Here is a 26,169-nt window from a genome sequence, read left to right as displayed (position 1 = left end):
GGAGAGGACATTTTAGTAGTATGAAGGGGAGGATATGGTAGTAGTATGAAGGAGAGGACATGGTAGTAGTATGAAGGGGAGATGACATGGTAGTAGTATGAAGAGGAGAGGACATGGTAGTAGTATGAAAGGGAGAGGACATGGTAGTAGTATGAAGGGGAGAGGACATGGTAGTAGTATGAAGGGGAGAGGACATGGTAGTATTATGAAGGGGAGAGGACATGGTAGTAGTATGAAAGGGAGAGGACATGGTAGTAGTATGAAGAGGAGAGGACATGGTAGTAGTATGAAGGAGAAGACATGGTAGTAGTATGAAAGGGAGGACATGGTAGTAGTATGAAGGAGAGGACATGGTAGTAGTATGAAGGGGAGAGGACATGGTAGTAGTATGAAGACGAGAGGACATGGTAGTAGTATGAAGGGGAGAGGACATGGTAGTAGTATGAAGGGGAGAGGACATGGTAGTAGTATGAAGAGGAGAGGACATGGTAGTAGTATGAAGGGGAGGACATGGTAGTAGTATGAAGGAGAGGACATGGTAGTAGTATGAAGGGGAGAGGACATGGTAGTAGTATGAAGGAGAGGACATGGTAGTAGTATGAAGGAGAGGACATGGTAGTAGTATGAAGGGGAGGACATGGTAGTAGTAGTATGAAGGGGAGAGGACATGGTAGTAGTATGAAGGAGAGGACATGGTAGTAGTATGAAGGGGAGAGGACATGGTGGTAGTATGAAGGGGAGAGGACATGGTAGTAGTATGAAGGGGAGGGGACATGGTAGTAGTATGAAGGGGAGAGGACATGGTAGTAGTATGAAGGGGAGAGGACATGGTAGTGGTATGAAAGGGAGAGGACATGGTAGTAGTATGAAGAGGAGAGGACATGGTAGTAGTATGAAGGGGAGAGGACATGGTAGTAGTGTGAAGGGGAGAGGACATGGTAGTAGTGTGAAGGGGAGAGGACATGGTAGTAGTATGAAGGGGAGAGGACATGGTAGTAGTATGAAGGGGAGAGGACATGGTAGTAGTATGAAGGGGAGAGGACATGGTAGTAGTATGAAGGGGAGAGGACATGGTAGTAGTATGAAGGGGAGAGGACATGGTAGTAGTATGAAGGGGAGAGGACATGGTAGTAGTATGAAGGGGAGAGGACATGGTAGTAGTATGAAGGGGAGAGGACATGGTAGTAGTATGAAGGGGAGAGGACATGGTAGTAGTATGAAGGGGAGAGGACATGGTAATAGTATGAAGGAGAGGACATGGTAGTAGTATGAAGGGGAGAGGACATGGTAGTAGTATGAAGGAGAGGACATGGTAGTAGTATGAAGGGGAGAGGACATGGTAGTATTATGAAGGGGAGAGGACATGGTAGTAGTATGAAAGGGAGAGGACATGGTAGTAGTATGAAGAGGAGAGGACCTGGTAGTAGTATGAAGGGGAGAGGACATGGTAGTAGTGTGAAGGGGAGAGGACATGGTAGTAGTATGAAGGGGAGAGGACATGGTAGTAGTATGAAGGGGAGAGGACATGGTAGTAGTATGAAGGGGAGAGGACATGGTAGTAGTATGAAGGAGAGGACATGGTAGTAGTTTGAAGGGGAGAGGACATGGTAGTAGTATGAAGGAGAGGACATGGTAGTAGTATGAAGGGGAGAGGACATGGTGGTAGTATGAAGGGGAGAGGACATGGTAGTAGTATGAAGGGGAGAGGACATGGTAGTAGTATGAAGAGGAGAGGACATGGTAGTAGAATGAAGGTGAGAGGACATGGTAGTAGTATGAAGAGGAGAGGACATGGTAGTAGTATGAAGAGGAGAGGACATGGTAGTAGTATGAAGGAGAGGACATGGTAGTAGTATGAAGGGGAGGATATGGTAGTAGTATGAAGGGAGAGGACATGGTAGTAGTATGAAGGGGAGATGACATGGTAGTAGTATGAAGAGGAGAGGACATGGTAGTAGTATGAAAGGGAGAGGACATGGTAGTAGTATGAAGGGGAGAGGACATGGTAGTAGTATGAACGGGAGAGGACATGGTAGTATTATGAAGGGGAGAGGACATGGTAGTAGTATGAAAGGGAGAGGACATGGTAGTAGTATGAAGAGGAGAGGACATGGTAGTAGTATGAAGGAGAAGACATGGTAGTAGTATGAAAGGGAGGACATGGTAGTAGTATGAAGGAGAGGACATGGTAGTAGTATGAAGGGGAGAGGACATGGTAGTAGTATGAAGACGAGAGGACATGGTAGTAGTATGAAGGGGAGAGGACATGGTAGTAGTATGAAGGGGAGAGGACATGGTAGTAGTATGAAGGGGAGAGGACATGGTAGTAGTATGAAGGAGAGGACATGGTAGTAGTATGAAGGGGAGAGGACATGGTAGTAGTATGAAGGGGAGAGGACATGGTAGTAGTATGAAGGGGAGGACATGGTAGTAGTATGAAGGAGAGAGGACATGGTAGTAGTATGAAGGGGAGAGGACATGGTAGTAGTATGAAGGGGAGAGGACATGGTAGTAGTATGAAGGGGAGGACATGGTAGTAGTATGAAGGAGAGAGGACATGGTAGTAGTATGAAGACGAGAGGACATGGTAGTAGTATGAAGGAGAGGACATGGTAGTAGTATGAAGGAGAGGACATGGTAGTAGTATGAAGGGGAGAGGACATGGTAGTAGTATGAAGGGGAGAGGACATGGTAGTAGTATGAAGAGGAGAGGACATGGTAGTAGTATGAAGAGGAGAGGACATGGTAGTAGTATGAAGGAGAGGACATGGTAGTAGTATGAAGGAGAGGACATGGTAGTAGTATGAAGGAGAGGACATGGTAGTAGTATGAAGGAGAGGACATGGTAGTAGTATGAAGGAGAGGACATGGTAGTAGTATGAAGAGGAGAGGACATGGTAGTAGTATGAAGGGGAGAGGACATGGTAGTAGTATGAAGGAGAGAGGACATGGTAGTAGTATGAAGGAGAGGACATGGTAGTAGTATGAAGGGGAGAGGACATGGTAGTAGTATGAAGGGGAGAGGACATGGTAGTAGTATGAAGGAGACAGGACATGGTAGTAGTATGAAGGGGAGAGGACATGGTAGTAGTATGAAGGGGAGAGGACATGGTAGTAGTATGAAGGGGAGAGGACATGGTAGTAGTATGAAGGAGAGAGGACATGGTAGTAGTATGAAGGAGAGGACATGGTAGTAGTATGAAGGGGAGAGGACATGGTAGTAGTATGAAGGGGAGAGGACATGGTAGTAGTATGAAGGAGAGAGGACATGGTAGTAGTATGAAGGGGAGAGGACATGGTAGTAGTATGAATGGGAGAGGACATGGTAGTAGTATGAATGGGAGAGGACATGGTAGTAGTATGAAGGGGAGAGGACATGGAAGTAGTATGAAGGGGAGAGGACATGGTAGTAGTATGAAGGGGAGAGGACATGGTAGTAGTATGAAGGGGAGAGGACATGGTAGTAGTATGAAGGAGAGGACATGGTAGTAGTATGAAGGAGAGGGGACATGGTAGTAGTATGAAGGGGAGAGGACATGGTGGTAGTATGAAGGGGAGAGGACATGGTAGTAGTATGAAGGGGAGAGGACATGGTAGTAGTATGAAGGGGAGAGGACATGGTAGTAGTATGAAGGGGAGAGGACATGGTAGTAGTATGAAGGAGAGAGGACATGGTAGTAGTATGAAGGGGAGAGGACATGGTAGCAGTATGAAGGGGAGAGGACATGGTAGTAGTATGAAGGGGAGAGGACATGGTGGTAGTATGAAGGGGAGAGGACATGGTAGTAGTATGAAGGGGAGAGGACATGGTAGTAGTATGAAGGGGAGAGGACATGGTAGTAGTATGAAGGGGAGAGGACATGGTAGTAGTATGAAGGGGAGAGGACATGGTAGTAGTATGAAGGGGAGAGGACATGGTAGTAGTATGAAGGAGAGGACATGGTAGTAGTATGAAGGAGAGGACATGGTAGCAGTATGAATAGGAGAGGACATGGTAGTAGTATGAAGGGGAGAGGACATGGTAGTAGTATGAAGGAGAGAGGACATGGTGGTAGTATGAAGGGGAGAGGACATGGTAGTAGTATGAAGAGGAGAGGACATGGTAGTAGTATGAAGGGGAGAGGACATGGTAGTAGTATGAAGGGGAGAGGACATGGTAGTAGTATGAAGGGGAGAGGACATGGTAGTAGTATGAAGGGGAGAGGACATGGTAGTAGTATGAAGGGGAGAGGACATGGTAGTAGTATGAAGGGGAGAGGACATGGTAGTAGTATGAAGAGGAGAGGACATGGTAGTAGTATGAAGGGGAGAGTACATGGTAGTAGTATGAAGGGGAGAGTACATGGTAGTAGTATGAAGGGGAGGACATGGTAGTAGTATGAAGGGGAGAGGACATGGTAGTAGTATGAAGGGGAGAGGACATGGTAGTAGTATGAAGGGGAGAGGACATGGTAGTAGTATGAAGAGGAGAGGACATGGTAGTAGTATGAAGGGGAGAGTACATGGTAGTAGTATGAAGGGGAGGACATGGTAGTAGTATGAAGGGGAGAGGACATGGTAGTAGTATGAAGGGGAGAGGACATGGTAGTAGTATGAAGGGGAGAGGACATGGTAGTAGTATGAAGGGGAGAGGACATGGTAGTAGTATGAAGGGGAGAGGACATGGTAGTATTGTGAAGGGGAGAGGACATGGTAGTAGTATGAAGGGGAGAGGACATGGTAGTAGTATGAAGGGGAGAGGACATGGTAGTAGTATGAAGGGGAGAGGTCATGGTAGTAGTATGAAGAGGAGAGGACATGGTAGTAGTATGAAGGAGAGAGGACATGGTAGTAGTATGAAGGGGAGAGGACATGGTAGTAGTATGAAGGAGAGAGGACATGGTAGTAGTATGAAGGAGAGAGGACATGGTAGTAGTATGAAGGGGAGAGGACATGGTAGTAGTGTGAAGGGGAGAGGACATGGTAGTAGTGTGAAGGGGAGAGGACATGGTAGTAGTATGAAGGGGAGAGGACATGGTAGTAGTATGAAGGGGAGAGGACATGGTGGTAGTATGAAGGAGAGAGAACATGGTAGTAGTATGAAGGGGAGAGGACATGGTAGTAGTATGAAGGGGAGAGGACATGGTGGTAGTATGAAGGAGAGAGAACATGGTAGTAGTGTGAAGGAGAGGACATGGTAGTAGTGTGAAGGGGAGAGGACATGGTAGTAGTGTGAAGGAGAGGACATGGTAGTAGTATGAAGGAGAGGACATGGTAGTAGTATGAAGGGGAGAGGACATGGTGGTAGTATGAAGGGGAGAGGACATGGTAGTAGTATGAAGGAGAGGACATGGTAGTAGTATGAAGGAGAGGACATGGTAGTAGTATGAAGGAGAGGACATGGTAGTAGTATGAAATGGAGAGGACATGGTGGTAGTATGAAGGGGAGAGGACATGGTGGTAGTATGAAGGGTTGAGGACATGGTAGTAGTATGAAGGGTTGAGGACATGGTAGTAGTATGAAGGGTTGAGGACATGGTAGTAGTATGAAGGGGAGAGGACATGGTGGTAGTAGTATGAAGGAGAGGACATGGTAGTAGTATGAAGGAGAGGACATGGTAGTAGTATGAAGGAGAGGACATGGTAGTAGTATGAAGGGGAGATGACATGGTAATAGTATGAAGGAGAGGACATGGTAGTAGTATGAAGGGGAGAGGACATGGTAGTAGTATGAAGGGGAGAGGACATGGTAGTAGTATGAAGGAGAGGACATGGTAGTAGTATGAAGGGGAGAGGACATGGTAGTAGTATGAAGGGGAGAGGACATGGTAGTAGTATGAAGGGGAGAGGACATGGTGGTAGTATGAAGGAGAGAGAACATGGTAGTAGTATGAAGGGGAGAGGACATGGTAGTAGTATGAAGGAGAGAGGACATGGTAGTAGTATGAAGGAGAGGACATGGTAGTAGTATGAAGGAGAGGACATGGTAGTAGTATGAAGGGGAGGACATGGTAGTAGTATGAAGAGGAGAGGACATGGTAGTAGTATGAAGGGGAGGACATGGTAGTAGTATGAAGGAGAGGACATGGTAGTAGTATGAAGGAGAGGACATGGTAGTAGTATGAAGGAGAGGACATGGTAGTAGTATGAAGGGGAGGACATGGTAGTAGTATGAAGAGGAGAGGACATGGTAGTAGTATGAAGGAGAGGACATGGTAGTAGTGTGAAGGGGAGAGGACATGGTAGTAGTATGAAGGAGAGGACATTGTAGTAGTATGAAGGGGAGAGGACATGGTCGTAGTATGAAGGGGAGAGGACATGGTCGTAGTATGAAGGGGAGAGGACATGGTAGTAGTATGAAGGGGAGAGGACATGGTAGTAGTATGAAGGAGAGGACATTGTAGTAGTATGAAGGAGAGGACATGGTAGTAGTATGAAGGAGAGGACATGGTAGTAGTATGAAGGGGAGAGGACATGGTAGTAGTATGAAGGAGGTGACATGGTAGTAGTATGAAGGGGAGAGGACATGGTAGTAGTATGAAGGGGAGAGGACTTGGTAGTAGTATGAAGGAGAGGACATGGTAGTAGTATGAAGGGGAGAGGACATGGTAGTAGTATGAAGGGGAGAGGACATGGTAGTAGTATGAAGGGGAGAGGACATGGTAGTAGTATGAGGGAGAGGACATGGTAGTAGTATGAAGGAGAGAGGACATGGTAGTAGTATGAAGGGGAGAGGACATGGTAGTAGTATGAAGGGGAGAGGACATGGTAGTAGTATGAAGGGGAGAGGACATGGTAGTAGTATGAAGGGGAGAGGACATGGTAGTAGTATGAAGGGGAGAGGACATGGTAGTAGTATGAAGGGGAGAGGACATGGTAGTAGTATGAAGGGGAGAGGACATGGTAGTAGTATGAAGGGGAGAGGACATGGTAGTAGTATGAAGGGGAGAGGACATGGTAGTAGTATGAAGGGGAGAGGACATGGTAGTAGTATGAAGGGGAGAGGACATGGTAGTAGTATGAAGGGGAGAGGACATGGTAGTAGTATGAAGGGGAGAGGACATGGTAGTAGTATGAAGGGGAGAGGACATGGTAGTAGTATGAAGGGGAGAGGACATGGTAGTAGTATGAAGGAGAGAGGACATGGTAGTAGTATGAAGGGGAGAGGACATGGTAGTAGTATGAAGGAGAGGACATGGTAGTAGTATGAAGGGGAGAGGACATGGTAGTAGTATGAAGGGGAGAGGACATGGTAGTAGTATGAAGGGGAGAGGACATGGTAGTAGTATGAAGAGGAGAGGACATGGTAGTAGTATGAAGAGGAGAGGACATGGTAGTAGTATGAAGGGGAGAGGACATGGTAGTAGTATGAAGGAGAGAACATGGTAGTAGTATGAAGGGGAGAGGACATGGTAGTAGTGTGAAGGGGAGAGGACATGGTAGTAGTATGAAGGAGAGGACATGGTAGTAGTGTGAAGGGGAGAGGACATGGTAGTAGTATGAAGGGGAGAGTACATGGTAGTAGTGTGAAGGGGAGAGGACATGGTAGTAGTATGAAGGGGAGAGGACCTGGTAGTAGTATGAAGGAGAGGACATGGTAGTAGTATGAAGGAGAGGACATGGTAGTAGTATGAAGGAGAGGACATGGTAGTAGTATGAAGGGGAGAAGACATTGTGGTAGTATGAAGGGGAGAGTACATGGTAGTAGTGTGAAGGGGAGAGGACATGGTAGTATTATGAAGGGGAGAGTACATGGTAGTATTATGAAGGGGAGAGTACATGGTAGTATTATGAATGGGAGAGGACATGGTAGTAGTGTGAAGGAGAGAGGAAGTGGTTATGACTATAATATAAGTCATTATGTTATACCCATTCAATACACTTTGTTTGTTTGTTGTGTATAATGAGCATTGTCCCTAACAAGAGTTGTAGTTAAAATGCTGAGAGAAACACGTAGTTCTTTGTTTTATTACATCTAAATAATGTTGCTCAGACTTTGTATGATGTTTAATGATGGGTACACAAACATGATGTTGAGATTCCTATTAGCACAGACTAATGTAAAAATGAATATGAATGTTTTACAGGCTAAAGAAATATGAATTGGACTTGTTAGTCCATTTAGATGTATAATTATTTCAGAGAGAGAGAAAAGGAAAGGAGAGAAAGAGATGATGAGAGGGAAATAAAATGAGCAAGAACAAGATGGAGATTTACAATAATTTCAGAGCGAGAGAGAGAGAGAGAGATTAATCTCCCAATATCATCATGGAATCCTACAGTACTTGAACTATTAAATTAAGTGCCTGCAAAACCCATGCTTATGGAGAAATTACTATGACAGTCCCTTCTGTTTTATCCGCAGAGATGTACAGTACTCCACAGAGATACAGGTAGAGGACTGTGTAGTGAATCCATGGAACTGTCAGCTACATACAGTAGTTCGTGGCATCTTCAATTAGTCATTAAGATGTCCCGAAGGTATGCTTGCCCATTCATTACCCTCTCCATGCATGCACTCAACTAAACGTCTCGCCAAATAAAGCTTTATTGATTGTTTGAGTTTTCATAGTATGTGACGTAGAGCTTCATAAAATATTAACAGGTCATTTCTGGGTGACCATATCTAAGGAACAGAGTTTTTTGGTCAGTGAACATGGTCAGTGAACATTAAAGGCTATAGTATATAAGGTTGCCAAATTCTGGAAACGTTCCCAGAATTCCCAGGTTTTCCTGAAACCCCTGTTCCAAGATTTACCAGAATCAGGAGGTAATAAGTTGGAAATCCTGAATCCACTGACCAGGATTTTTGGGAAAATGACCCAAATCTTGCAACCCTAGCTATACACATACATATTGTATATTTTATCATGTGAATCATATCCACATAAGTGTGTGCTCTATCTTCTGATAGATGTAACAGTGTGATCAACTATTTGGTCTTGGTGTGATAACATCTATGGTGTCGGTGTGGCTCTGTGGTCACATGTTCTTTTGAACTCCGTTGTTTGCCATGTCACAGCTCTCCCCTACAGCTTAAATACTTACTGTAGGACAACACAAGCTTAGTCACACAAGGCCCCTAAACCTCCAAGGTAATAATTTTTATAATCAATAACCGTCTTTTGATCACTAGCTACTTGACCAGGGTAATAATGGTACTTCTGCTAATTAAATCCAAGAAGCAAGCAGGAGTTCGCATCACATCAACCAAGGAACATCAGTTCAATCCCTTTTCATCTCTGAAAGATTACTACAAGTCACTTTAAAGGCCCAGTACAGTCAAAAACATGCTTTTCCCTGTGTTTTACATATACATGCATTTCCACACTATGAGGTTGTAACAATTCTGTGAAATTGTGAAAATTATGATAATGCCCTTTTAGTGTAAGAGCTGTTTGAAAAGGCCGCCTGACATTTCAGCCTGTTTTGGTGGGATGGAGATTTGGACTTCCGTGGTGACATCACCATGCGGTGAATTAGTTAATAGACCAATAAGAAAGACAGTTCCAGCCCTCTCTGCCAATAACAACTCATTTGCAGTTTTCCCCTTCCCACTCAGACCACTCCCACACAGTTCTATCAAAATTCTTGCTTGAGAAATTGCCCTTTGCTCGGCTATGAAAAGCCAACTGACATTTACTCCTGAGGTACTGACCTGTTGCATCCTCTACAACCACTGTGATTATTATTTGACCATGCTGGTCATCTATAAACGTTTGAACATCTTGAAGAACAATCTTGCCTTAATGGCCATGTACTCTTATAATCTCCACCCGGCACAGCCAGAAGAGGACTGGCCACCCCTCAGAGCCTGGCTCCTCTCTAGGTTTCTTTCTAGGTTCCTGCCTTTTTAGGGAGTTTTTCCTAGTTACTGTGCTTCTACCTCTGCATTGCTTGCTGTTTGGGGTTTTAGGCTGGGTTTCTGTATAGCACTTTGTGACATCTGCTGATGTAAAAATGGCTTTATTAATACATTTGATTGATTGATTGAAATTTGATTGCTAAGAAGCTATTTTTGTTTATTTTTATTGAAAACAATCATATTAAGGTAATTAATTGTTACCCAGAAATGATTTGATATTGAGATAAAAATAATGGCTGCATTGAACTTTTAAAGGCAATTTTGCCATCTGCTTGGAATATGTTACGCTTGAGGAATACTCTGTAAACTGGCTGTAAGTGTCAACAAGTACCCCTCTTGTCGTAGTGAGATTTTTTATTCAACAAATAAATGATGAAGACATCTTTCTGCGGAGAGGATGCTTTATAATGTTGTTGTGCTGGTGCTGAGTTTGTTGTGGGTTGGATGCCTCTGGTTGAGGCAGTTCTCTCTCACAGGGACACTGACCATTACTAATCACTTCACCTTTGTTTTATTTTGTGTCGTGTCATTTTGTTTGTCTGTTAGCAGCTTGTGTTCACATCGAAGGATAATGACATTGAATGCAGCTGATTAGGACTCTAATTTGAGGACGTGGTGAGGAGCGATGTGCATACGCTTGGCCTAATGGAATGTGAGCGCTACACCCACCTGTGGAGTAGCCAGTCCCCCATAGTGCCTGGAATGACCTCATTACTATCTCAATCCACACAGGAGACCTCCCCACAGCCCAGTCCAACAGGAGACCAGGGGCCACTCTCACAAATAGAGATTAAGTAATTATCCAGGATAACTGGAGGGGTTGGAGAATGTGATTTTTAATTTATTTAATGACACTTCTATAAGTTGATAAGGGATTCATTTCCATGGCAACTCGTCAAGGGTGATCATACCTCGCCTAAAGCAGGTGACTGCAAAAAAAAATCTTAATAGCTTTGATTCAAAACTTTTGGAGATGTTGAGCTTTATCTGAGTTTCTGTATGTCCTCAGAGCCGATATTCAACCATTGTCTAAATGATACACGTCAGACAAGGTAGATAAAATAAGTCCACACGGTATTGGAACATTGTCGGAACAAGAAAAATGCAAGTTGATCTATTCAGTAGTTTAACTTTATGTAATATATTCTTGAGGAGGAGAAATTTCGCAAAGCACAATGGTACCTTTGTAGACATATTTGGGAGAAGTTGTTCTTTGTCCATTGGTGTTTTGATGTCTGTAGCAAGATTGTATCAAACAAGCACATATGCTGTTCTCTAGATCTCTGTGGATGTAAAATCCCATCCTAGCAGATTGTATAACCTGACAAAGACAGAAACAATGTAACTGTTTCAAAGTATTCCCCCTACCACTTCTACAAATACAATAGAAGCAGATTAGGTAACACCAGCCACTAATAAGCACATTTGAATGCTGAACCCAATAAAATAATTGTCTATGTCCAGAGGTCAGAATAATGTTGAATACTGTGTAAAAGGGGTATGTATACCTGCAAATAAGTAAATGCGGGGTCCCTTTGAAAGGGGGTCATATAATTTTTTTTTTATAGGTAACATACCACATATTCTGTCTGAAATGGGTATTAGTAGGTCTAACTAAATGGGTATTAGTAGGTATAACTAAATGGGTATTAGTAGGTATAACTAAATGGGTATTAGTTGGTCTAACTAAATGGGTATTAGTAGGTCTAACTAAATGGGTATTAGTAGGTCTAACTAAATGGGTATTAGTAGGTCTAACTAAATGGGTATTAGTAGGTATAACTAAATGGGTATTAGTTGGTCTAACTAAATGGGTATTAGTAGGTCTAATTAAATGGGTATTAGTAGGTCTAATTAAATGGGTATTAGTAGGTCTAACTAAATGGGTATTAGTAGGTCTAACTAAATGGGTATTAGTAGGTCTAACTAAATGGGTATTAGTAGGTCTAACTACATGGGTATTAGGGGTGCTAATACCTTCAGACTACACATTACTGATGCAATTGCACTCAAGAGGATGCTAAGACTGCTGTTGGGGAGTGGGACTATTACAAAGTGGAGTCGGATGTGTATGTCTTCAAAAATGGATATATAATTTATTAACAAGCAACACACATCAATCCGGATATGTATGTCAAGCAGAAATAAGTTCAATGATCAGTGTCAATGTGTTTCAATACACTCTCAAATGATACACAGCTCTGATTAGACAATCAGATGCGACACTAACACAGCCTCTACTCACTCTGTGTCTAAGCTCCAAAACACAACGTTTCTGCTTGTCCTTTTACACATATCAGTGGGTAACTGGGACATTTGCAGTTCAAATTAGGTGTTAAACAATGGAAGGGTTAATGAATTGACCTTCTAAAAGCAGAGAACCATTCACACAGACCCAATACCTGTATTTTATATTCCTGTCCTTTGAGATATCCTATATTGTTTGACCACTTTACTTACACAATAAGTACCTGTGATAATACGCTGGCATGTTTTCAGAGGGCCATTGGAAAACATCACAGACGTTACTGCTCTGAAGGAAATATTTCACAACCTGCTCCAGTAGTGTTATTTCCAATGAAAATGTAACTCTGAATCCATTTACAACACAAGAAAGCTCAGCATCTCGCTGTAGTTCATTAGCAAAGTGGATATTAACAAGCAAAGTGGATATTAACAAGCATACTGAATATTGCAACAGGAGCACTGAAAATCCATGAAGGGAAACAGACAGGGTGGTAAATAGTGCAACCGGGTGGAAATGATTTGTTAGATCTTAAATAACATAATATTTGAGAATTTTACCCCTCCTTTAAAAAGCAAAACATGCTAAGTACTATGATAAAGAAAGCAATGATCATATGGACTTTCCTCAGAGCAGCCCAGGGTTGCTTACTTTGAAGTTCATGAGCAGAACTCTGCATGGGAATTTGCAGATGTGCAGTACCAAACTGCAGTGGTAAATAAAAAGTTCAGAACATTCCCATACAATAGCCACACTGTTTGATGCATTCCCTTTGAAGAGTATTATTAATAGGCCTAAGCATGGCCATGTACAATATGTTAATACTTCATTTGTGTGTTGGAGTGTTATCTCTTGGGCCGCTGAGCTGAGGGGGCTGAGCTCTCAGGAGCAAGGTGCTGCCGCAGATAGGGGTCCGGCCGAGGTGACCTACATGAGCTCAGGGGCTGCAGAGGGGCCGGGAAGGGCCGGCGTCCTGTGAGGGTTGTCCTGCCGGATGGAGAATATTAAGTGGCTATGGGTCTGCAGGCATGTGTGCTCTCTGGCTCCTTGCTTGACAAGAATGATAGCTTTCATTTGAATGCTAAAGCTGCGGCTGTCCTCCCCAAGATGGATGAGGGGTCCCAGCTTCATCCCTCATACAATGGAGAGACCAAATTAAATGGTGGCCAAAAAGATAAAATAAAATTCATAACATACCATTTTTTTCTCTGTCCTTGAGTTGAAGGTTACTCTGAGTCTCCTGGTGAATGGGTAGAGTTAACTGCACTCTGCCAGATATGCAGAACAAGCTAACCTTATTGCTCTTTATATCATTAGTGGTTGTGTATACAGTGAATGCGGAGTCAATATTTTCACCGACTTTGCACTTTATATTCAATACAGTCATTTTTATATTCAGTGCAACTGCGATTTAAGCTTTTCATGCTGCACATTTGTCTTGTATTATACAAGGATTACATTAACCATAGGTAATATTCTGACAGTTTAAATTGGCTTTGAAAGTTCAGACTTCAAATCAAATTGTCACATGCGCAGAATACAGTGAAATGCTTACTTACAAGCCCCTAACCAACAATGCAGTTTAAAAAATATGAATAAGAATAAGAAATAAAAGTAACAAGTAGTTAAAGAGCAGCAGTAAAATAACAATAGCGAGACTATATACAGGGGGTACCGGTACAGAGTCAATGTGCCGGTTAGTCGAGGTAATTGAGGTAATATGTACATGTAGGCAGAGTTATTAAAGTGACTATGCATAGATAATAATAGAAAGTAGCAGCAGCGTTAAAGAGGGGGGTGCCCCCGCACATTGACTCTGTACCGGTACCCCCTGTATATAGTGCAGTGCAAATAGTCATTTGATTAGATGTTCAGGAGTCTTATGGCTTGGGGGTAGAAGCTGTTTAGAAGCCCCTTGGACTTAGACTTGGCGCTCCGGTACTACTTGCCATGCGGTAGCAGAGAGAACATCTCTGACAAGGCTGGCTAGAGTCTTCAACAATTTTGTGGGCTTTCCTCTGACACCGCCTGGTATAGAGGTCCTGGATGGCAGGAAGCTTGGCCCCAGTGATATACTGGGCCGTACGCACTACCCTCTGTAGTGCCTTGCAGTCGGAGGCCGAGCGGTTGCCATACCAGACAGTGATGCAACCCATCAGGATGCTCTCGATGGTGCAGATGTAGAACCTTTTGAGGATGTGAGGACCCATGCCAAATCTTTTCAGTCTCTCGAGGGGGAATAGATTTTGTCGTGCCCTCTTCATGACTGTCTTGGTGTGCTTGGACCATGTTAGTTTGTCGGTGATGTGGACAACAAGGAACTTGAAGCTCTCAACCTGCTCCACTACAGCCCCGTCCATGAGAATGGGGACGTGCTCGGTCCTCCTTTTCCTGTAGTCCACAATCATCTCCTTTGTCTTGATCACGTTGAGGGAGAGGTTGTTTTTCTGGCACCACACGGCCAGGTCTCTGACCTCCTCCCTATAGTCTGTCTTGTCGTTGTTGGCGATCAGGACTACCACTGTTGAGTCATCGGCAAACTTAATGATGGTGTTGGAGTCGTGCCTGGCCGTGCAGTCATGAGTGAACAGGGAGTACAGGAGGGGACTGAGCACGCAACCCTGAGGGGCCCCTGTGTTGAGGATCAGCATGGCGGGTGTGTTGTTACCTACCCTTATCACCTGGGGGCCGGCCCGTCAGGAAGTCCAGGATCCAGTGGCAGAGGGAGGTGTTTAGTCCCAGGGTCCTTAACTTATTGATGAGCTTTGAGGGCACTATGGTGTTTAACGCTGTGCTGTAGTCAATGAATAGTATTCTCAAATAGGTGTTCCTTTTATCCAGGTGGGAAAGGGCAGTGTGGAATACAATAGAGATTGCATCATCTGTGGATCTGTTAGGGCGGTATGCAAATTGAAGTGGGTCTAGGGTTTCTGGGATAATGGTATTGATGTGAGCCATGACGAGCCTTTCAAAGCACTTCATGGCTACAGATGTGAGTGCTACGATCGGTAGTCATTTAGGCAGGTTACCTTCGTGTTCTTGGGCACAGGGACTATGGTGGTCTGCTTAAAAAAAATGATTTTACAGACTCGGACAGGGAGAGGTTGAAAATGTCAGTGAAGACACTTGCCAGTTGGTCAGCGTATGCTCGCAGTACACGTCCTGGTAATCCGTCTGGCCCTGCGGCCTTGTGAATGTTGACCTGTTTGAAGGTCTCACTCACATCGGCTGTGGAGAGCGTGATCACACAGTCGTCCGGAACAGCCGGTGCTCTCATGCGTGTTTCAGTGTTATTTGCCTCAAAGCAAGAAGTAGAAGTAGTTTAGCTCATCTGGTAGGCTTGTGTCACCAATACAGTTATGTCACCAATACAGTTATGTCACCTATACAGTTCTGTCACCAATACAGTTCTGTCACCTATACAGTTCTGTCACCTATACAGTTATGTCACCTATACAGTTCAATCACCAATACAGTTCTGTCACCTATACAGTTCTGTCACCAATACAGTTCTGTCACCAATACAGTTCTGTCACCTATACAGTTCTGTCACCTATACAGTTCTGTCACCTATACAGTTCTGTCACCAATACAGTTCTGTCACCTATACAGTTCTGTCACCTATACAGTTATGTCACCAATACAGTTCTGTCACCAATACAGTTCAATCACCAATACAGTTCTGTCACCAATACAGTTCTGTCACCTATACAGTTCTGTCACCAATACAGTTCAATCACCAATACAGTTCTGTCACCTATACAGTTCTGTCACCTATACAGTTCTGTCACCAACACAGTTCTGTCACCAATACAGTTCTGTCACCTATACAGTTCAATCACCAATACACCAAGACAAGAGTGTGTTATGCTCCCTCAAACTGTAGACATGATAGTTTGACGTTATGATATTTCACTAAAGATACTCCAGCTAACCCTATACCATGAGGTGCAGCCAGCTTTTAAATACTGTATCTTATATAATGTACATTTGTCAGGGTATGTTCTAAAGTACAGGATACATTTCACTGCTCTTAACTAAACTCCAGGATATCAAATAAATTCAGTGCGCTCACATGTTTTTAGAGCATATCTCTAGATGATTTTATGTAATTAATCCACAGAGTTTTTACATTATCAAAGTGGCCCATCATTATTCAGCCCACTGCTGTATTCCATACTCTGCTAACTGTCCTGCTAATACAAGTCTCTTGAGATCTAAAGTGGTTCTAATTTACACATCTTCTACTGTTCTCAGACTGAAATTGTGTGTGTGTGTGTGTGTGTGTGTGTGTGTGTGTGTGTGTGTGTGTGTGTGTGTGTGTGTGTGTGTGTGTGTGTGTGTGTGTGTGTGTGTGTGTGTGTGTGTGTGTGTGTGTGTGTGTGTGTGTGTGTGTGTGTGTGTGTGTGTGTGTGTGTGTGTGTGTGTGTGTGTGTGTGTGTACTTAAATCTTTAAAAGATTAAAGATGATTAAAATGATCAAACTCATTGCTAGGGCTCCCACAGGCTAAGTGATTACAGTATATCATATAATGACATTTGTAAATTATGTTTGTGGAAGAGTTTTGCTGGGACTGAAACAGCTCTATTCTATTTGCATGGATTACTGATCTTCTCAACATTAGTCATTAAGAGAAGCTGTGTAATCTTCAATATGTTTATTTTCTCCCCCCTGTCTGTCCTCTCAATGTGTGCTTGTTCTTTTGCAGCTCTCCTCACAACCAGACCCCCAAAGGTCCTGTTCCCCACGGAGAGACAGACCAGTGTTATAGATGTCCAACCGGGTAAGTCTTCCCCATGGGGCCGGTGCTAACTCTCTCCTCTCCATAGAGCAGACAAGTGTAATTATAGACTGCAACAGTCAGGGGCTCCTTGCTGCTTTCTCTCCAACCGGGCTGGCCCGTTCTTCAAAACACATTTTACTGCAGTGCCTTTTGGCTGGGGATACAGGACCATGGCTATGTCAATATAGTTTTGGAGCTCTGTTTGTTGGAATGTCCTCTACTGAAAAGCAGCCGAGTGATCACCACCACTGCATTCCAATGCCTCAGTCAACCCCATTAAAAGGAGGTGTTGCAATCAGCCAAATATGCCTTTGGGGGAATTTGCTATACATAAATCTGGGGGCTAATAGAAAGTGTAATACATAAGGCAGGCAGAGAGAACAGAACACAGCAGCAACACTGGCATGCAGGATTCCCCTGACCCTCTGTCCATATTTAATGATGTACTTGTTCTAACCTGGGGGAGGTGCCCGGCCGTCACCAACCTCTCATTCTCCAAACTCTCAGCTCATTCTCCTTACACAATGTACTGTAGCCGTTTTAATAGGAGGGCCCAAATCCACTGGGATCAGAGAAAACAACACAATTATTTGAAATCTGTGTACATTACACTCAATTTTAAACATTTTACCAGAACATTACCACCACATATTCATACTACAGTGTGCTTTCAACACTAGCCATGCAAAAAGCCCTGCCTGCGAAATATACAAACACTATTCAAATCTTACTCTGGAGCTCAGTGCCAGTTGACAATAACAAAACAAGTGTGAGGAAGGCATATTTAAGCTGTCGAGTCAGGGTAAATTGTAGGCCATTATTTCACATGCATCAACACAGAGACTGGGAGGAGACAGCTGAAGAGCCAAGGAGATTCTTCTTCCTCTTCTTCTACTTCACCTTTTGGTATTTAAATAATACACTTCACTTATCAGCTGGCTCCGAGATGACTGTTGGACTAGCGCTCTATTGCCTCGTGCAGTGTTCACATGTCATTTTACTGTGTTTCATTTGGGTTTTTGTTAGCCTAACTTTACAGATACGGTAATTGTCTACTTTAAGCCAAGGTTGTGTTTATTGGGTGATTGGCACTTGGAACACCAATTACCCCCAGTGTTCACTGTTCAGTGGTCTTGCTAGAGGCTGTTAGGTTGTTTCTTAAATTATGTGTATTTTTCCCCAGTATCAAAAAAAAACAGTTAACTAAGCATGCATAGTAGCTTTATGGATACTACACAAACTGGACCTTATGCCTTGCTTTACAACCCAGCCAGGACATTAAATCGCAGTTCTTCCTATTGAACACAGTGACTTTTTCATGTGTCTGAAGGCTCTGTAGGGAACAATAAATATCCTTACTGCGTTACCTTTCTCTGCGTGGTTATAATATTTCTGATAGGATGAAGAGTCGAGCAGCCCCAACCCAATTAACCTTAATAGAGTTAGCAGTCTGTATAACACAGCATAAATCTCTCTCATCCAGCAAGCCCCCTGCTCCCTACAATGGATTTCATACCTTCTGTCACAGACATTCCATCCGTGCGCATCAGGATTTACTGAGTGTCTGGGCATCTGGAGATAGAGCCCCTGTTAACTTAGAATATAATGATGCTACTTGCTCCTACAATATTGTCAACTTCTCTTGATTTATGTTGTTATTATTTTCACATTCTGCAATGGGTACAAGGATTTTGTATTGAGTTTTACTATTTGATATGAAAAAAAGGCTATTTTATGTTAAGCAATTTGTGTGAATGAAGACGAGAGAGGGAACAGGGAATGGGCTGCTTGAAGGAGATGAAGCATTGGTCTGAAGCATCCATTCTCCCTCTGGGGCGCTGGTCATTTACACTGAGCTGGGCACGCTAATAACAAAATGATATGTACAAATCTGTTACCACCAACATTCAGCCATGACTATACCCAGTCTGTTAATGTAATTGTGACATTCTCAGCAAGCATGCTTATTTATGTTTCAAGAGACCTAACAGTTTGAATGAAGTCCTTTTTCACACGTGCGCAGTATCATATCCAATCCCCATCTAATCAAATAAAAAATGAGGTTTTAACTGCTTCTCTTCAAATGGGAAAAACAGCAATGCCCCCTTAAAAAGGAAAGGGCTCCCTGACAAGAACCTGTAGCCCCACAAAATTGGTAATTAATTGTTGTGCGGCGGGCGCTGTGGTGAGTTCTGGCGGCTGGACCATTAGGCCACAGCTGTCAGTGTTTATTAGCTGAGGAGACGCTAAGTGCAGGGAAGATTTAATAGCTCCATAGAAATCAGCACCCCCGTATCCTTTACACGAGAAGGACCTATTATTATCCCCATGGCGCCTGATTAGCCGCCGGAGCATCTGAGAGGAGTGACACAATAAAGGACTGAGGAGAGGAGAGAGATGCTGTGCGTCTGTGGATCTGCCTACTCTCCATGGACAGCCTCACGCTGTGGAGGGACCCTTCAGCAGAGGAGGACGAGAGGAGAGGCCATATTAAGACACAACTTCTGAGATTACACTCAGGCTTCTGACTGGATGGATCCACAGTGGGAGGGGAGGGGTGGGGAGGGAGAGAGGGGGGAGTGTTAGCACGATATTCCAGGAAAGCACATTATTCATCAGAAAAGGGAATATTGTTTTTGCGTTAATGTCATATCATGAGGAAAATCCTTATATAGGTTGTCTTGACGTCCGGTGTGCAATAACCCAAAATGGCAGATCATAAATAGCGATGTTGATTGAACGCCACATTCCTTCTTATTCACCTTGATCTAATCACAGGGTCGATGACAAACGGACAGTGTCATCCTCACGTTGGCCATTCCAGTTATGTGATGCCTTCAGTTCTCCCACAGAGCACCGAGCATGGCTCCAGCATCTCCTGCTTCTGCTTGGCACTTCAGTTTCATCAAATATGTCTCTGTAATGCAGTGTCTGGGTATTTATGCTTGATATAAATACCCCAAGAGTGACAGGAATCATCCCGTTGAGTGCAGAGAGAGCTGAGAATCAGAATGAGTAATGGCAGAGCGATGGTGCTCTGAGAAGGAACATCTCTCTCTCACTATCAATTGTCATCAGAGTTGGTTGCAAGACCCATACATATGTTAATGAGCTGTTTTTGCTTCTGAATTGAAGGGAGGGGGAGAGAATGAGAGGACAGGGACAGAATCCCCCTGTGTGTATCTGAGTACTACAGAATCAAGACATAATACTTAACATTGATAAACCACAGGGTATTATGGCAGTAAAATTAGCTTTGCCTTCAGATCATTGTTTTGGGTGTGTTTGCAGTGTGTTTATTCCCATGTTAGCCTCTAGCAGTGGCTCATTCCTCTGCTTCGAGCTAGAGTATAACCAGAACCCTATATTTAGAAACATAAATTCCTTTGACATAACTCTCACAATAAAAGGCTCTATATAAAGCCATAGCTTTGTTGATTTGAGTGGGCTTTCTGAATCTGAGGCCCAGCATATTGCTGATTCGAGAGTGATTTGTTAAATTGATGATGTACTTTTAATGCCAGTTTAACTTTGAAGTTGCCATATATGGTATATTTTCATTTGTTTCAAACAATGTGTGTAGGCCACAGTAGTATATCAAATGTATGAGGATTTATGAGTAGAAAAAAGATGATCAAGCCAAGGAAGAACAAAGACAGTGATCATCATGCATGTTTCATTCCAAAACCCACATCTACAGTTGCATTTTAATGTCATTCTGTTTCCCAAAATATACTTGCCAATTAAAGCTGTCACTTTTTTTGTGACTGTTTCAGAAAGGTCTGCTGATTTTCTGTCTACAATAACAAGGCACACAGCAAATTTGCAAGTGTTAAAATCTCGGTTTAAAGGTAAAAGTGTTGAGTGTTATATCTCAGTGTTGATTCTAGTGGGGTTAACACCAGTGGGATTGAAATTGACTCCACGTGCACTGAATAAATGAAGTGTTATTTAAATTACAGTGGAATCAACACTGTGTGGTGTTGTTGTTACTCGACTGTGTTAGTTCATTTACGTTAACTCTCTGAGTGAAAAAGACGTGGGAGGGGCCTCATTGTCATTCTTCCCAGAATGCTTTTTTGCAGGTAGATTTTTAGAATAGTTTTAATATATGCATGTTTCTGCATGCACAGATGCATGTATTATATATTATTATTATTACTATACAAAGACAAATAACTTACATTTTTATAAACTAATCCAATCTGTAAGGGGTTGAGTTTATTACACCTGTTACTGAGATGGTTCATCCAGTTTAGATGATTTAGGTAGGCTTGGTTATCAAGACCTCCATCAGTCATTCGGAATGCAGGTTGTGGGTGATAAACTATTGTAGTTGTTGGATATCCGACAGGAATTACTAATCACTTCATAAAGCAGCATATTGTGACTTGGAGGTCTGATGTGGACCATGAGACAACATTTCCAGACCACAAAATGTAGGATAAATAGGCCATAAGTAAAGGCCTTGTGAAATGTACAATATATGGCCATTAAGGGTTTACTTTGAATTCAAACAAATTCACTTAGGCATTCACTTGGTAAAGGCTTTAGGACTAGAAGTTATTGAATGCAACAACCATGTCTCTGTCACAAACAAACACAGCCATATCTGTGACATTCACTTGAAAGGCATGCTGGGAAATATGCAAATAAGACTTTACAACCTACAATGTTGCCCCTCCCCCCACAAAAATACTGTAACACCACTTGTGTTATTCCCTAACACTAAAAAAGTGTAACATCATCAGCTTTAATAAAGTGTAATTTAAGTTGGCATTTGCAACACCCATGGTGTTACGGATCCAAAACTCCAACACAGGGGTGTTACTTTGAAAAGTGTTAGTTTAACAATATTTCGGGGGGTCACATGTAATTTCTAAGAAAGTGTTACATTTTACACTGTGAGTGTTAAAATTCTGATCTCAAATTTGCTGTGCAGCAAGGCATGGACAATAGCCAACAGGATATCACAGTATCATTCTAATTGCAGGGGGAATATTTCAATTGTTTAGCTGTCTTGGTCTTTCTATAATTAAAGATTGCGAAGCTGGTGTATGGAGCCCCAAGGAGGTCCCATTCCTCATGACTTCTCTCTAGTCAGTCAAAGATAAACTCCACATGGCAGTTTGCTAAAATGAAAGCACGTCATCAGAGTGCGACGTATGTTTGTTGTTGTTGAATGCTGTCGAACGCTGAAACCTAAATTTAAGACCTCGGTTTTAAAGCTGTTTTTATATACTTTTATTTTATTTTGAATCGTGCGGCTCAGTTGGTCAAAATTTCTGTGAGCGCTGCTATCTGTCCCGGGATCCTGCCAGATTCCTTATAGGGAGAGAGACGCGAAAGCCCAGCTAGCCTAGTTGGCTCGGCGGTCTCAAATGGAGTCCGTTATTGAATGTTTCCAGCATTGCAGGAGCTGTGTTTACTTTGCTTTGTTCCTGGACAATGTGGACCGCGCTGACTTTCAATGTAGCAACTGCAAAACTACATAAGCTACTGGGGAACCCACACCCACCTACTTTTTCTTTCACTTCCACCCCAGTAACCGGACGCCGCTCTGGTCTGGTGGACCGCAGCCGTGTCGGCTCTCCACAGCCGACTGGCTGGTGCTAGGCAGGGATCCATCCCCGAAGGGGTCTCCCCCTTCCCTGGAGAACGAAGCTGATCTCGACCCAACCAACCAGCCAAGGAGGTACGTCACTCGCCGTGGAAGTTGAAGAAGGCATCCTCTGGCAACGGGGGTCTCCATGGAAATGTTGAGCCTGGAACTGACACAGACCAGAAACAGCTTTGCCGCTCTGGATCCAGAGGTTCTGGCGCCTTCGTCCTTGGTGGCTTCCCATTCAAGATCAGATCCGGAGGTACCTGCGTCTTCGTCCTCGGCTCTGTCTCCCTCTCCGGTGGCTTTTACCTCGAGTTCAGATCCTCGGAGCTCACTAGACCGTGAGGCTGCTTGAGAGACCGGCCCATTCAACATCATCAGCTGTCATCATAGGCAGCTCTATGGTGAGAAACATATCGGTCCCCAAGGCCAAAACCCTGTGCTACCCAGGAGCACGAGTACAAGACATAACAAGGCTGCTTCTGACTGTTCTACCACAGATGCCGGGAGCTGACACTGTCGTAGTCCATGTGGGGTCAAACGACATCAGGAGGGCTAGCTCGGATCATTTGAAAATGGATTTTAAAGAACTGATTTTAGCAATAAAATACTCCAAAAAACTGCCAATAATTTCAGGTCCAGTACCATCGTTGGGCCACGGGTGTGAAAGATTCAGCAGACTGCTGGCATTACACATCTGGCTAAAAGACTACTGTAGCTCTGCTGGAGTCACTTTTATTGATAACTTTGACACCTTCTGGAAATTGAAGATACTCTACAGGAATGACGGAGTCCATCCAAATCATCTTGGCTTCTGGACTCTGTCCACGCATTTCAAGGCAGCGTTGAAACAATGACTGGTAAATGATCCAAGACCAGCTCAGTTAATCCCTACCATTGTGACAATGAGTTGTCATAATGCTGCATCAATGTACATGATCTTAGGGGGATTGGCAAACACAATGTAAGTAATTTAATTTATGTACCCCTAATTGCACCGAATATATCTGTTTATCCTACAGCTATTGTAAGCAGTAATCATGAGCCTATAAACCAGAGTTAGTACTGAGGTGGTGTGCAGTAGTAGGAAGACCACTTCATGCAGCTCACCCTGCACTATCAGCTCCAATGTAAATAACATGAGTAAGTCTACCTCTGATAAGCTTCCCAGCAAAGCATTAAAAACAATCAAGCAACCCAGAAAAGTGCTAAAAATAGCCCATATTAACATACTGTTGAAGTCGGAAGTTTACATACACCTTAGCCAAATACATTTAAACTCAGTTTTTCACAATTCCTGACATTTAATCCAAGTAAGAATTCACTGTCTTAGGTCAGTTAGGATCACGACTTTATTTTAAGAATGTGAAATGTCAGAATAATAGTAGAGAGAATGATTTATTTCAGCTTTTATTTCTTTCATCACATTCCTAGTGGGTCAGAAGTTTACGTACACTCAATTAGTATTTGGTAGCATTGCCTTTAAATTCTTTAACTTGGGTCAAACATTTCGGGTAGCCTTCCACAAGCTTCCCACAATAAGTTGTGTGATTTTTGGCCCATTCCTCCTGACAGAGCTGGTGTAACTGAGTCAAGTTTGTAGGCCTCCTTGCTCGAACACGCTTTTTCAGTTCTGCCCACACATTTTCTATGGGATTGAAGTCAGGGCTTTGTGATGGCCACTCCAATACCTTGACTTTGTTGTCCTTAAGCCATTTTGCCACAACTTTGGAAGTGTGCTTGGGGTCATTGTCCATTTCGAAGACCCAATTGCGACCGAGCTTTAACTTCCTGACTGATGTCTTGAGATGTTGCTTCAATATATCCACATAATTTTCTTGCCTCATGATGCCATCTATTTTGTGAAGTGTACCAGTCCATCCTGCAGCAAAGCACCCCCACAACATGATGCTGCCACCCCCGTGCTTCACGGTTGGGATGGTGTTCTTCGGCTTGCAAGCCTCCCCCTTCTTCCTCCAAACATAACGATGGTCATTATGGCCAAACAGTTCTATTTTTGTTTCATCAGACCAGAGGACATTTCTCAAAAAAAGTATGATCTTTATCCCCATGTGCAGTTGCAAACCGCAGTCTGGCTCTTTTATGGCAGTTTTGGAGCAGTGGCTTCTTCCTTGCTGAGCGGCCTTTCAGGTTATGTCGATATAGAACTCGTTTTACTGTGGATATAGATACTTTTGTACTTGTTTCTTCCAGCATCTTCTCAAGGTCCTTTGCTGCTGTTCTGTGATTGATTTGCACTTTTCGCATCAAAGTATGTTCATCTCTAGGAGACATAACGCATCTCCTTCCTGAGCGGTATGACGGCTGCGTGGTCCCATGATGTTTATACTTGCGTACTATTGTTTGTACAGATGAACGTTGTACCTTCAGGCGTTTGTAACTCGCTCCCAAGGATGAACCCGTCTTGTGGAGGTCTACAATTGTTTTTCTGAGGTCTTGGCTTATTTCTTTTGATTTTACCATGATGTCAAAGAGGCACTGAGATTTGATGGGAGGCCTTGAAATACATCCACAGGTACACCTCCAATTGACTCAAATTATATCAATATCAAAAATATCAAAAATTATATCAATTAGCCTATCAGAAGCTTCTAAAGCCATGACATAATTTTCTGGAATTTTCCAAGCTGTTTAAAGGCACAGTCAACTTAGTGTATGTAAACTTCTGACCCACTGGAATTGTGATACAGTGAATTATAAGTGAAATAATCTGTTTGTAAACAATTTATGGAAAAATTACTTGTGTCATGCACGAAGTAGATGTCCTAACCGACTTGCCAAAACTATAGTTTGTTAACAAGACATTTGTGGAGTTGAAAAACTAGTTTTAATGACTCCAACCTAAGTGTATGTAAACCTCCGACTTCAACTGTATGTAGCCTAAGAAACAAGGTCCATGAAGTCAATAACTTGCTTGTAACAGATGACATTCATATTCTGACAATCTCTGAAACTCACTTAGATAATACCTTTGATGATACAGTGGTAGCAATACATGTTTCTAACATCTACAGAAAAGACAAATGCCAACGGAGGTGGTGTTGCGGTCTACATTCAGAACCACATTCCTGTAAAGCTTAGAGACGATTTAATGTTAAATACTGTTGAAGTAATATGGCTACAGGTTCATCTGCCTCACCTAAAGCCCATTCTTGGGGAAGCTGCTATAGACCACCAAGTGCTAACAGTCAGTATCTGAATAATATGTGTGAAATGCTTGATAATGTATCTGATATCAACAGAGAAGTATATTTTCTGGGTGATTTAAATATTGACTGGCTATCATCAAGCTGCCCACTCAGGATTAAAATTCAAACTGCAATATGCAACTTTTCAGGGAAGTCAGGAACCAATACACGCAGTCAGTCAGGAAAGCAAAGACTAGCTTTTTCAAGCAGAAATTTGCATCCTGTAGCTCTAACTCCAAAAGGTTTTGGGACACTGTAAAGTCCGTGGAAAATAAGAGCACCTCCTCCCAGCTACCCACTGCACTGAGGCTAGGTAACACTGTCACCACCGATGAATCCACAATAATCGAGAATTTCAATAAGCATTTCTCAACGGCTGGCCATGCCTTCCTCCTGGCTACCCCAACCCCGGCCAACAGCTCCGCACCCCCCGCAGCTACTTGCCCAAGCCTCCCCAGCTTCTCCTTCACCCAAATCCAGAT

The 26,169-nt window shown here is 43.2% G+C and overlaps 1 protein-coding gene across 1 annotated transcript in view; it reads left to right on the top strand.

Annotated features, from left to right (window-relative positions):
- Positions 1-26,169, top strand: part of LOC139581496 (X-linked interleukin-1 receptor accessory protein-like 2) — a 431,652-nt gene that overhangs the window by 319,790 nt on the left and 85,693 nt on the right. The window contains exon 6 of the mRNA XM_071411312.1: positions 16,799-16,873. Coding sequence (XP_071267413.1) covers positions 16,799-16,873 — 75 coding nt within the window. The remainder of the gene's footprint in view (positions 1-16,798; positions 16,874-26,169) is intronic.

This window comes from Salvelinus alpinus, chromosome 7, assembly GCF_045679555.1.
Source record: "Salvelinus alpinus chromosome 7, SLU_Salpinus.1, whole genome shotgun sequence".
NCBI classification, from domain to species: Eukaryota; Metazoa; Chordata; class Actinopteri; order Salmoniformes; family Salmonidae; genus Salvelinus; species Salvelinus alpinus.
The sequence above is the reverse complement of the archived record's forward strand: the minus strand, read 5'-3'. Positions and strand labels throughout refer to the sequence as shown.